The sequence below is a fragment of the Polypterus senegalus genome, chromosome 6 (genome assembly GCF_016835505.1).
Source record: "Polypterus senegalus isolate Bchr_013 chromosome 6, ASM1683550v1, whole genome shotgun sequence".
Lineage (NCBI taxonomy): Eukaryota > Metazoa > Chordata > Cladistia > Polypteriformes > Polypteridae > Polypterus > Polypterus senegalus.
In genome coordinates, this window is record NC_053159.1 from 46,238,985 (window position 1) to 46,253,392 (window position 14,408).

Sequence of the window (14,408 nt, forward strand, 5' to 3'; positions counted from 1 at the left end):
GACAGTACTGCAGGGGCGGCCTTAGGCATGTGTAAACTGTGCACCTGCACAGGGCCGCCAAATCCATCCCAGGGGCCACCACACCAATATATATTGAATATAAAACAGAAAGAGAAAATAACGATACAGCGGCAAATTTCAGCAAAAGTTAAACGCTTGTATCATGAGCATAAGGCGGCTATGCAGTGTCCGCAACGGACGTGGCCATCCGCCGTGCATAAGATACCATATTGGAGCCACCGATTCTTCCTCTGCCCAGGGCCGCCACGAGCATAGAGCCGCCCCTGAGTACTGCTGCAATAAATTATTTCATCAAAGGTTGCGCACAATCACTGGGCCACCGTGTTCCCATGTTTAATAACGTGCTTTAACTCCTATCATCATGAAAATGATATCGCATACATCTCAGTATTTTAGTTATTCAGAGAGCTGTAATATCACGAATGTAACGGATTCTGTGTCCTGTCAGAGGTAGTGAAAGCCGAACCATGTAGTGATTCACACACATAGAGCACATAGAAGATCAAATACAAAACAAAGCATTTGACGTGCTGCTTTAGTTACGATGTGATTTGAGAAACTAGTAAATTAAACGATTTTAAGATGAAGTTTATAATGTTCTACTTTAATGACAAAATAAACTATGTGATTAAAGTGGACATTTCGAGACTGAAGTTGACAGTTCGTGCTTTTTTCCCCACTGTGCGCCTTTTTTTTTTCTCTGTGCTCTAATAAGCTTTCATATGAAACTCAGATGGTGGGCTACGACTCGCCTTTTTATGGCGACTTTGATATGTGACAACTTCTTTTTTTATTTTGGGCACTGTGCGACTTTGTGAACTTGAGCTTTCGAGTTTCTCCGACACGCTATGTCACTCGATCAACTTCCTTTTGTTTTAAACCAACAAATAGTACGTTTTTCTTTGCCTCCACTTCGTATTCGCTGAAATTCTTCTATTTTCCCTCTTGCTTTTGTCATTGTCTTTTCACAGAACGCTGAGCTTAAGAGTTATTTTTATTGATTTGCATATTCAAAGAGGCATAATTCTGGGAGGAGTTGAGGCGGGACAGCAGGCGCATGCATGAGCGTTACTTTTCACACTGACCGGGATTTATGTTGCGGAAGAACGCGGAAGCTGGCGAACACACAGATTCCTGCGTCTGGATTTTTCTGTGCATAAGCACATTTCAGCTTTTGTCCTTACATCATGTTATAGTGTGAGTTCTACGCACGCCGTTATGCATGAGGCCCCAGATCTCCAGATTTGACGTGAGCCTCATGCAGCCTGAACAGCAGATTCTAGACGTACGAAGCTGAGAGATAAGAGACCTGAACACAAAGACTCAAAGCTGTCAGAGCTGAGAAATGTGCATCAGCTACTGACTTGAAGAGGGTGAATACGTACTTAACCGATCAATTATGTGTTTTATATTTGTAATTCATTTACACCACTTTTCAGAAATGTTGTCACTTTGACACTGAAGAGTCTTTTTTTCTGCTCATCAATGTCAAAAAGTAAAATTAAATTTGCTGCAATTCAATGTTGTATAACAATAAGTATATTATTATAATTTCTGTAAGCACTGAACTCTTTAGTGAGACTGCTGTTGAAAAAGAAGTGGAGGACCGAGGAAAACACCTGTGGAATGCTTAGGGAAAAGAAATGAAATCTTAGTGAAGAGCAGTAGGGTGTATCCTGATGTCCCGGCTAATGTGCCCACCATGGATGGCCTAATCATTCTGACCCCTTAATCATCTCCAGTCTCTAGCTGGCGTAGTTGCTCACCCCTTCACCATGAGTGGTGAGTGCACTGGTGCAAAATGGCTGCTGTCACGTCATCCAGGTGGATGCTACACCTTAGTGGTAGCTGAAGTGGCTCACTATATAAAGTTCTTTGACTAGTGAGAAAAGCACTATATAAATGTCAAGAATTAGTGTTATGATACTCTTCTTTCACTGCCCAGAGATGCACAAACAAGAAGTATTTTTATGCATAGTAACTTTACACAGAAAGCATGGAAACATATAAAGGTTTATTTTACAGTCATAGGAGAATACTCGTAGAAAGTATCATTGAAAGGCTATTTTGAAGTCCATTCATTATTCCAAATCAGTGAAGATCACATCCCAGTACGCACTGGAAAAGAACTTGAATGAAAGTGACAATCTGACAAACTTTTACATGATATCATGAAGCCTTTACATTACGCAAACTCAGAAAGTTAACAACACTGTAAGATAAAAATCAGCAGTCTGAAATTACAAATAAAAGAATGAAAATCCTAGTCCCCTTGGGACCATATATAGTAAGAATCAGAAACCAGAAACTGGTACTGAAGGGGACTGTAACTATTTCCTTGGTTGAGATCCCCATTCGTTTCGGTGAAGTATTCCTGCCCTCACTCAAAGTGCTTATCACAGATACAAATGTTGTCTGCTGTGCTCTAAAAGGCGCCCTGCACCTCACTTGACACTTCTGACTCGCTCTTTGCTGGGCCTCAGGAAGGACCACATCCTTCCACTCCCACTCAGCTCTTTTCATTTTTCTCCCTTTATAATGTTCATGCTCACTGCCCACAGTCTTGATTCTTTAACGTGGCGCCTCCTGGTAGATCCAGTCTACTTGAGGAATAATAAACCCATTGAAATGGCTCATTTTTAATGTGTGTGTGACAGAAGGTCAGCCATCAGTAAAAGGAGCCATTAAGGGAGATGGTGCTCGAGGTATTTCGTATGTGGCGTCACCTCGATTTAGGTTTTTCTCTTTTCAGGCTTCATAACATATTCACAGTAGACTTTCTGCAGGGGAAAAAAAATCAGGACTTTTACTAAACATATGACAGGGAACAGAAAGCAAGAATCATTAAAAACAGAAGTCAGCGGAGTGGGTGGCTGGATAGGAAATGGAAATTCAGGCAACTGAGTGTGCTGATGTTAGGAGAAAGTCTGGAAAGCTCCAGAAATATGAAAGGAGGACTCGCCAGGAGGAGGCAAAATGTGTGCTCAGAGTGGCCAGGAAGTATTCAATTCAGAAGACAGAAGCACCTCCTGAATACCACTAGGTTTCTGCTGAACAACATATAGGAAAAACAGAGCAAACCCTAAGCAGAAGGTACCAAAGCTTCCAGAAGGAAAACATGACCCTGGAAGTATTTACAAGGATGAACCTGAAAATGATCTCTGTGTGGTGTTTAAAAGTAGTTTCCAGCGAATCTCAAGCGGGTTTGGAGTCAGGAGGAAAGTGCTGCGACCAGTCAAGAAGGAACTGTATGTGAGACAAGGCCATGGACTTTATCATTTTTCCATTTATTTCTTTGACTTTGTGTGATTTCATCGACTACAACTAGTTTGTGTGTATTTGTAGAAAAAGTAAAAGACAATTTCTGAGTGCTTTGGTCTCCTGGGCCTAATGTTGAGTCTAGGGCCACTATTGGAGTGAGTGCCCCTGTCCACCACATGAGGCATGTCAGAATGTTCCAGTAATTATTTGTTATTAGGTCATATCACTGAACAGAGCTCTATCCTAGTGACCATTCTATTAAAGTGCTAACTTACTGGTAATCCACATGCTGCTTCCTCATAGTTGTGACCTGGGCAGACTTTTCCATCATTCTGCGGAGTTGGATTGCTGCAGCTTCTTGTGCGGCTTACAACTGCAAGGCCACAGGTCAGAGGGCACTGAGACCACAAACTCCACTGGGACCAGCTTCCATCAACTGAAAGAACATTGATGTATTAAAAACATATTTAGCAAGTCACTTATAGGACAGAAATTAAATGAGAAAGGTGATCTGGGTGGTACTTGTACAGCACAATTACAGGAACAAAACATTCAAAATGAAGAGTACATATGCAAGATGTGGTTAGTGAAGGACTGCATGGCTTGAAAGAAGAAGCCAAGAGAGAAAGGGTGAAGTAGATTGGTAAAGGACAGAAGGAAAGTCCTTCAAGACCCAAAAAAACCGAGAGAAAACCAAGCTATGTGTTATTCTATGTCATCAGATAACAAGAGTTGCCATTGAACCAAGAGTAGAAGCATGTAACATCTTTACGATGAGCTACAGGTCAGGTAGCCCAGTGTGCGTTAGGTTAGACCAGGGGTGTCGAACTCCAGTCCCGGAGGGCCACAGTGGCTACAGGTTTTCATTCTAATGCTTCTCCTAATCAGTGACCAATTTTCACTGCTAATTCACTCCTTTACCCTTCATTTTAATAGCCCTGTTTTTAAGGATTCAGTCCTCTGAATTGATTCCTTTCTTCATTAAATGACAGCTGAATAGAAATGAGATGTGAAACGAGACGACAAATGACCAACAAAACTGGGGCTTCAAACTCCAACCAATTTCACTCCAATCACTTTCTTAATAAGAAGCCAATTCTTTCTGTTAATTAAACCTGTTATTTCATTCCATGGCTTGTTGCTACTCTCATTCTGCCATAGCACACATTTCCAAAGCTGTTGTTTTTCTGCTTTTTCTAAGAACGCCGTCATAATGTTTTGGTGACCTCGGAAATCAGCCTTACTGAGACCTTCACCTTTCTTTATTTTCACATATTTTGTGATGGGCACAGGTGAGCTGGTCATATGGCAGCCTGTTTTGTGCCTCACTACTGCTAATTAAAGAAAAAGAAGTAACTATTTTTATATTAACTAACTTAGTCAAACTAATTAAAAGAAGTAATTAGCACTAATTAAGAAGATGGTAAGAATGAAAACCTGCAGCCACTGCGGCCCTCCAGGACTGGAGTTCAACACCCCTGCATTAGACAACAAGCAGAACAGTGGCGTAGCGTAGTGGGGGCGGCAGGGGCCTTTTAAAATGAAATACCTAAATAAGGGGGCGGCGAAATTTTCCTCTGCCCCGGGCGGCTGACACCCACGCTACGCCACTGATGCAGAAACAGCTCACAAACAGCAACTTCCTATGCTCATCCATACTTCTCCCTGGTAGCTAATTTTCAAGAACTTATTCAAGGTCCGTATTTTCACAGACTGCTTTAACTTTTTATGCTTCTCCTGTCAACGTGCAAAGTGTGTTACTGTATGTTCCTGTAGTTTTTATTACTTTACAAGTTTCTCTATAATTCTTAAATGTAATTAAATAATAAGGTTTTTGTCCAACTATTAAAAAGTTATTTTTTCCTTCTTGATATCCTATTGTTGTATGTCTCACATAATGAATGGCTTCAGATATATAGACAAAATGGAATATTAGATAAAACATTGATTTATACTTAACACATTTACTGTAAATAAAAGTTACCCAACACCCGTATTGCCTTTGTGAAAAGAAAAGTTACTTACTCAAACAGCTGACTAAATTTTGTTAATAATTAGACTCAGCTGACAGAATTTAAACCTCACCATAAATTGGCCCGTACCCTGACAGTGAAGTAGTCACTACAGGCAATTCCAGAATAGGTGAATAAAACAAATTGTTGAAATTTACCAATTGGGAATGGGTTACAAAGCCATTTCTAAGGCTCTGGAACTCCACTGCACCACAGTGGCAAAGGTTATTTCTAATTGAAGAGTATTTGGAACAGTTTTGAATCTTCTCAAGAAAAGTCAATCTGCCAAAACTACCCCAAGGCCACAGCGACAGCTCACTCAAGAAGTCACTGAGGATCCCGGATGAACATTCGACAAACTACAGACCTCTCTAGGCTCAGCTAAGGTCCATATTCATTACTCCACAATAAGACTGCATGAAAATGGGATTCATGAGAGAGTTGCAAGTTGAAAACCTCTGCTACCCTTGAGTAATATCAATGATCACCAGGTATTTGTAAAGAAGCACATACTGAGCCTTCTCGAATAATGTTTAATGGACAGACGAGTCAGAAGTAGAACTATTTGGATGACAAAGATCCTATTGTGTCAGAACACAAGTCTGAATAAGAACATGATACTTGCAGTAAAACATGGAAGCAGTAGTTTGATGGTATGGCGATGCTTTGCTGCCATGGGACCTATAAGTCTTGCCATTATTGAAGGAACCATGAAATTCTGCACCTGACTGGATATTCTACATAAGAACATTCTGGTAATCTGTCTGTGACTTGAGGCTGAAGAACAACTGGATTATGCAGCAGGACCCCAAGACACAAAAGCCAGTCTACAACTGAATGGCTTAGAAGAAGTAAAATTTAAGTTTTGGAGTGGCCTAGTCATAGTCATAGCTTGAACCTAATACAGATGTCATGGCAGGACCTGAAACAAGCCATTCACGTTCACGAACCTACTAATGTGTCAAAATTAAAGAAATTCTGCAAAGAGTGGGCTAAAATTCTTAAATAGCAATGCAAAAAATGTTGGATAACTATGTTCTTTGAATAAAGATGTAATGATTAAAAAACTGTTGTGTGTTTATTCAGGTTCGGTTTCTCTAACATTATATTTTGTCTATAGTAAGCATGAGCCTTGGATTAAACACTTTAGCATTACAGGACCCACATGCTTCCACACCCAGTTTCACTAAGGGCAGTTTACAGTCGCCATTTACCCAAAAATGCCAATATGCAAAGAAAACTGGTGCTTGACAGACATGGGCAGAATGAGCAAAACCTAAGCAGTGACCTTGATGAGATCAGAAGACAGTCTCTGTGAGATATGAAGCTATAACCACTGGGCTAAAAACTTTCCCCTAACTTATCTATTGATTCCATATCTTTTGCCAAACACTCCAACATATTGTAAGTACATTGACTCCTTTGTGTAGGCATCCATTGGTAAAGGGACCTTTTAAATAAGGTGGAGGAGGAAGACAAAAACAAAGCATCGCTTTGCATACCTAGCTCATAATAACATGCCTTTGGGCTCAGTGGTTAAAATCTGCCAGAACCAATGGCCCCTATGGAGCCGTATAGAGCACCTTAGACTTGACTTTAAATAAATGGTGGAAAACAGTTTAACATTAGTCCAATACCAGTTGCTCACAAAGTTAAGGGTCAGAAGGTGAAATTGATGAAGAAAGGGACAGAAAAAGATAAGGGAGAGTGCTAGTTTTAAGGTATGGATATACAGTGCATCCGGAAAGTATTCACAGCGCATCACTTTTTCCACATTTTGTTATGTTACAGCCTTATTCCAAAATGGATTAAATTAATTTTTTCCTCAGAATACTACACACAACTCCCCATAATGACAACGTGAAAAAAGTTTACTTGAGGTTTTTGCAAATTTATTAAAAATAAAAAAATTGAGAAAGCACATGTACATAAGTATTCATAGCCTTTGCCATGAAGCTCAAAATTGAGCTCAGGTGCATCCTGTTTCCCCTGATCATCCTTGAGATGTTTCTGCAGCTTAATTGGAGTCCACCTGTGGTAAATTCAGTTGATTGGACATGATTTGGAAAGGCACACACCTGTCTATATAAGGTCCCACCCACAGTTGACAGTTCATGTCAGAGCACAAACCAAGCATGAAGTCAAAGGAATTGTCTGTAGACCTCCGAGACAGGATTGTCTCGAGGCACAAATCTGGGGAAGCTTAAAGAAAAATTTCTGCTGCTTTGAAGGTCCCAATGAACAAAGTGGCCTCCATCATCCATAAGTGGAAGAAGTTTGAAACCACCAGGACTCTTTCTAGAGCTGGCCGGCCATCTAAACTGAGCGATCGGGGGAGAAGGGCCTTAGTCAGGGAGGTGACCAAGAACCCGATGGTCACTCTGTCAGAGCTCCAGAGGTCCTCTGTGGTGAGAGGAGAACCTTCCAGAAATACAACCATCTCTGCAGCAATCCACCAATCAGGCCTGTATGGTAGAGTGGCCAGATGGAAGCCACTCCTTAGTAAAAGGCACATGGCAGCCTGCCTGGAGTTTGCCAAAAGGCACCTGAAGGACTCTCAGACCATGAGAAACAACATTCTCTGGTCTAATGAGACAAAGATTGAACTCTTTGGTGTGAATGCCAGGAGTCACGTTTGGAGGAAACCAGGCACCACTCATCACCAGGCCAATACCATCCCTACAGTGAAGCATGGTGGTGGCAGCATCTTGCTGTGGGGATGTTTTTCAGCAGCAGGAAATGGGAGACTAGTCAGGATAAAAGGAAAGATGACTACAGCAATGTACAGAGACATCCTGGATGAAAACCTGCTCCAGAGCGCTCTTGACCTCAGACTGGGGCGACAGTTCATCTTTCAGCAGGACAATGACCCTAAGCACACAGCCAAGATATCAAAGGAGTGGCTTCAGGACAACTCTGTGAATGTCCTTGAGTGGCCCAGCCAGAGCCCAGACTTGAATCTGATTGAACATCTCTGGAGAGATCTTAAAATGGCTGTGCACTGACGCTTCCCATCCAACCTGATGGAGCTTGAGAGGTGCTGCAAAGAGGAATGGGCGAAACTAGCCAAGGATAGGTGTGCCAAGCTTGTGGCATCATATTCAAAAAGACTTGAGGCTGTAATTGCTGCCAAAGGTGCATCGACAAAGTATTGAGCAAAGGCTGTGAATACTTACGTACATGTGTTTTCTCAGTTTTTTTATTTTTAATAAATTTGCAAAAACCTCAAGTAAACTTTTTTCACGTTGTCATTATGGGGTGTTGTGTGTAGAATTCTGAGGAAAAAAATCAATTTAATCCATTTTGGAATAAGGCTATAACATAACAAAATGTGGAAAAAGTGATGCACTGTGAATACTTTCTAGATGCACCGTAGTACAGTAGTAAAGTGTGGAAGCAACCTCAACCTGCAGGCAGGGCCAAGAAGTATATTAGTAAACACCAACAGACTTTAGAGGTGTAGTGTTCTGTTTGTAAATTTATTTATCTTTCCCTTATATATTTAAGTTAATAAACACACCATTTTCTGAACTGAAATCCCATTTTAGCATACAAGTGGAGAAATTTTAATAACATTCCTTCCATTACACGTAACAACAAAAGTAGATAATGATGTGTGTCATTTTCCAAAACCCTGCTAAGACAAGAACCTCTATAGATCAACAAAGACTGAACAGTTTTAATCCTGCCATGTGTTTAGTGGTTTTATGTTTTATTTATAAACAAAACTTTGCAAGTTACTTGAGCATTGTTCACTTCTGCAGGCAGATGTTTCCTCTGTCGTCCCCCTACAAGGCTCACCACCTGCAGAGGGAGGTGGGTTATCACAGTTCCTAATTCTCTTTTTAATGCCGGAGCATAGAGAAGAGCAAGGAGACCATGGTGACCACTCTGACCACTGACCATTAACTGGAAAGAGAAATAAAGAGTTAGTTGATGCATACGTTGAACAAGGCAGATATCTCAGCTACAAAAGGGGTTCATTCATAATTATACAACATCACAATATTTAATAAACACATAAGAATATGATTCAAAACAACAACAGTGCAACACACAATAATTCACACATATCATAAATTATTAGAAAATGCTAAAAGTCATGGTGACACCTTCGTAGGTATGGAAAGAAGAGCTGATCACCATCACAGCAGAGTCAGCCACAGTACAAAAGACACGAAAAGCTGTTGAAGGAAAAAAAGCTAGATTTATATACATTTCTGGGGCCAATTTCAAAGGAGACAGAGGGAAGGGGGATTTAATTCTAATCTTCAGTGGCTCATGAACAGAATTTGAATTCTCACTCCTCTGCTTCCTTTTTGTTTCTCAACCACTTTAGCAATTTATCTCTGTTTCTGCTTATGAATGCCATTTGTCCAAGGGATAATGGTGTTTAGTTTGTGCTGGTTTGTTTGCGACTGTTGCTGTAGTTAGTGAGGGACAGATGTGCCTCCAGTTTTGAGTAATGAACCTTCTCTCCCATTAAATTTATATTTCATCATTGTCACTTTATCAAAATATTTAAACATTTATGCATTTATATTTTATGCATGTTATAAGAGGGATTGGAGATTGTGGAGTGGGGGAGAATTTCCAATCTCTGTGTCATTACATAATAATTTCAATACAAAATTACAAGTGTACTATGCCAACTCAAACTTCATCCCATCATCTTGGTAGTGTGGAGGAGTTGTCAGCATGTTAACACTGTGGTCTGAAACCCAGCCCAGTCACAAGCCACCTGAAATCATCTCTGTGTGGGTCTTCACTGGGTGCATCCCCTAAACAAACAGATTAAGATTATTTAATATCCTAACTTTAACTGATATGAGTCAGTGTGAAAGTATAAATAAATATGTGAAATGAAATGGGCTAGTTTTGGTGCAGTGGCAAAGTAATCATGGACATGAATGTGAACACTGGCCTAGTTGCTATGTGAATATGCCATGCTTTTCTTTTATCTGTATGGGATTTCTCAGGTTTACAGCCATATGCTAAAGGTTTTCAGGCCACTCTCTTTTTTTTTTGTGATCAGGAAAATTTAAAAATCATCACGTGGACTTCACTGCAGTCAAAGTCATATCCTGGGTGTCAAAAAGTCTGTATGACTACTAAACCACATTAGCTTATATGAGCAGACTGACTTTTGTGTAATACAATATGTGATACTTTTGATATTATTTGCTCTGATTGCTGGAAATGTGCTTATCATAGTTTTGAGCACAAAAAAAAAATTAGAAAAGCATCTACATCCCATTATACAATCTAAATCTCATTTTACACAAATCTCTCTTAACTCAACTCTTAAAACAACAAAATTGATTACACTAGATTTTTATTTTATGTGTGATTTTTTTATTTTTCTGCTTTATCTCTAAGTTTCTGAGGGTGTAAGGACAAGCTGAATTTCATTATGAATTATGTTTTTTACCATCATTTTGAAGGTGTTAATTTATTTTTAATGTTATGTTTTAGTTTTTCCCACTCAGCCATTTTGTTACCATTTGCACCACCATTTTTAATTGTATAATTTTTGTTGTTCACTGCCATGTTACACAAGGAAGTTAGGCATCATTAGGCCACCTGAATGAAGGTAAGAATCATGGATTTTAACATTGTCCAAAATTGCAGATTCATAATAAATTTCTGAGTGTGCGTGATACAAATTTATAGACTACAGAAAACACTTATTTATTTTAGAATTTTAGACTAAGAGTTATGGGTTTCATTTCCCAAAAGCTCTGTAATGCTAAGAACATTGTAAACCCCATTGTAAGATAGATTGTTAATTTAAGGGTGCTTTCAAACCCCATAACTGAAGTATCATGTTAAATCCTTCATAAAGCATATGCTCCTTAGCCTTGTTGTTAATTGCTAAGCGTTTCTTAAATGAACTTCCTTTTGCAATGACAGTAGCCATGGACAAAGTTTTCAACACAGAATATGTTAAATTCAAATTATGACAGCTCTCTGAACATTTAGAATACCAAGATTTACATTGGGATGTTAAGATTTTTATGATGAAATGCATTATCGTTATAGATTGCTTAGTTTATTTAACTAAATTATACTTACAAGTTTATAGGTTGATTATATTTCTATGTTCTTTAAAAGTTTTGAAGAAATCAGTGTTGTAGAGTTTCAGAATTTTTAACTTTTACAGAAATTTTTTTTTAATTTTGTTTATGTGGAAAAGTGGGAAGAAAGGAACAGGAAGGACTGGAACTTAGCATCAATACGTTTAGATAGCAAGAGTGTGGATATAATGTAGAAAGCCTACCCAAAATAACAACCATTGAATCCAGTTTGTATCATTGACCACCACTTCACAAACCCAACACTAGCACATTAATAAAGTTAAACCAGTTGTGTGTAAATGATACCCTTTAATTCAATCAGACTTTTGTAGCCCCGTTATACCTGCCCTAAAGGTTCTCTGTATTGAACATGCGGGTGATTTTGCACTCACTAAAGACATTTTATGCATACTGTGGCAGTAGCCTTGGAGTACCCAAGATGTCTCCAACAGAGCCAATTTGTCATTGTGAAAAGGAAAGAAATAGAAAGTTTGTTGGAAGACGGCTACTAGGTGTTAGTGGTTATGTCCTTTCTGCTTGATATTTATAAATAACCTTCAGTTGGGTAGCCAAAAAACAAGACAATGCAACATATCTGCAAATCTGCAGTGTGTACGCAGTAGGTATTGTATGTAGAAAAGGCACTGCTGCTGTCTTTGTAGTAATATATATTTTTGCATTGCATTATACTCAAGTTCTTTATACATATATTGTGAAGTAAACACACCAGGCACTGTCTGAGGTAGTTTAGGAATTTATAATACATAATGGAACTTATTTACTTCATTTAAGGATACAGTGATCCCTCGCTATATCGCGCTTCGACTTTCGCGGATTCACTCCATCGCGGATTTTAAATGTAAGCATATCTAAATATATATCATTGATTTTTCGCTGGTTCACAGATTTCTGCAGACAATGGGTCTTTTAATTTATGGTACATACTTCCTCTGTTGGTTTGCCCAGTTGATTTCATAGAAGGGACGCTATTGGCAGATGGCTGAGAAGCTACCCATTCAGAGCACGTATTGCGTATTAAATAAAACTCCTCAATGATATACGATATGCTTCCCACGCGGTGCTTTGCATACTTGAAAGCCCGAACAGCTCGTATTGCTTTTCTCTGTCTCTCTCACTCTCTCTGACATTCTCTGCTCCTGACAGGAGGGGGTGTGAGCAGAGGAGCTGTTCACACACTGGCCTAGAGAATATGGACGCTTCTCTAAAAAATGCTGAAAGACTACCTTCACATTGCTCCCTTTCTTGCAGCTGCTTTGTCCGACGGTGCTTCGCATACTTAAAAGCCCGAACAGCCCTATTGACTTTTGATTGTTTGCTTTTCTCTCTCTCTGACATTCTCTGCTCCTGACACGCACTACTTTGAAGAGGAAGATATGTTTGCATTATTTTAATTGTGAGATGGAACTGTCATCTCTGTCTTGTCATGGAGCACAGTTTAAACTTTTGACTAAAGGGTGTTATTTTATGTCTAGAGGGATCTAATAATGTTAAAAAAACGTATTTAGAAAGTCGTAAACAGGTTTTCTATGCTCTAACTGCAACAATATTCGATTTATAAATAAAGAATTCTACTTCGCGGAATTTTATTTATCGCAGTAGAGTCTGGAACGGATTAACCACGATAAAGAGGGCTTACTGTACAGAAATAATTTATATTTTTCCACCAGACTGTTTAAGTGGTGACTATGTGTCCAAAACAGAGTAAAATAGGTTGTGATGTGCAAGCTGATTATTTTGTTTGTATTATTTCCATCCATGCAGTTTTTAACCCACTTATGCAGGACAGGGTATCTGGACACAAGGCAGGAACAACACCTGGACAAGATGCCAGCAAATCGCATGATTAACACACACACACACACACACACACTTAGAGAATAGGTAAATTTAACAACACCTAACCTGCATGTCCTTGGGCACTGCAAGGAAACACCCAGAGTGTAAACTCCAATGGGGAAAAAAGGAGAAAACATACAAATCCCTCTGATTATGTTAGGAGAACCGGACAATGCTGCAAACAGCCTTTTATTTTGGCAAAAAAATGTTAAGGTTTATGTATGAACACCCACGTCATATGAAAACTGGGTTTAGCGCCTCGCTAGTTAGTTAATGGCTTCCAGTATAAGGGGCATGATGGATTGAAGCCTTGAGAAGATATTCTTTACCTGTTGGCCAGTTCCCGGAAAAGTGACAACAGGTAGCCAATATAAACTGAAGAAAAACTAAAAAAGAATAGTCACTGCAAACACACAGCACTGACCCTCTTAAAAGTGAACTAAAATAAAGCCCCCACATGATAATTATCATTTTAAGGTATAATATGTTTGTCACATCAATGTACATTCTAATAATAGCTAGGTGATATGAATTAGTTTGCACGAGTCATCATTTAGCTGGTTTTCTTGCATTTCCCCACTTGAAGAAGGGTGTCGTCATTTCCCAGTTTTTCCAAAATGTTGCTTATTCATGAGTTGCCATAAATTTATGCACACTCTCCCTTCAAGTTTTCTTTTACAAATCTCAGCGTTTGTATGGAAATGCTATGTTTATGCTTATTTCAGTCCTCTTGTTGTGTGTACTCAAGTTTTGTAAATCTGACCCCAGATGTATTCTTATCTAGCATAGGATATTTTGAGGCCTGCACCCCTTTACATGATTTTGTGTGATGCAAATCATGACAGTAGCTCTCAGTGGATAATTCAAAATAACTTTGTTACCTGAATTTCCCAAGCTGTAAATGGGACACAGACCTCTTTATTTCATTATATAAGGTAAAGAAAATATTAATCGTTCCAGTTATAAATAGCATTTGGCATTCATAATGCATTTGGAATGATACAATCCCTGCTTAATAATGCATTTCCTTTGCGTTCAGTTTTCTAAACATTCAAACTAATCTTTATATAATTTCGTGCTCTGTGCATGGAGTAGCAAATCAACATCATCCTTGTTATTTAATTATGTCTCCAAGGAAAACTCTAAAAATTCCCAAAGCCAGTGAAGGCACCATCGGCCA

General features: G+C 39.1%; 1 protein-coding gene across 9 annotated transcripts in view; it reads right to left on the reverse strand.

The window, feature by feature from the left end:
• Window positions 1-2,020: 2,020 nt before the first annotated feature.
• LOC120531013 overlaps window positions 2,021-14,408 on the reverse strand; it is a 133,509-nt gene continuing 121,121 nt past the window's right edge. For all 9 annotated transcript variants that reach the window (XM_039755931.1, XM_039755936.1, XM_039755935.1 and 6 more), the window contains 3 exons: window positions 9,036-9,203; window positions 3,558-3,718; window positions 2,021-2,801 (listed from right to left, as the gene is read on the reverse strand). In XM_039755931.1, coding sequence (XP_039611865.1) covers window positions 2,754-2,801; window positions 3,558-3,718; window positions 9,036-9,203 — 377 coding nt within the window. In that variant the 3' untranslated portion in view covers window positions 2,021-2,753. The remainder of the gene's footprint in view (window positions 2,802-3,557; window positions 3,719-9,035; window positions 9,204-14,408) is intronic.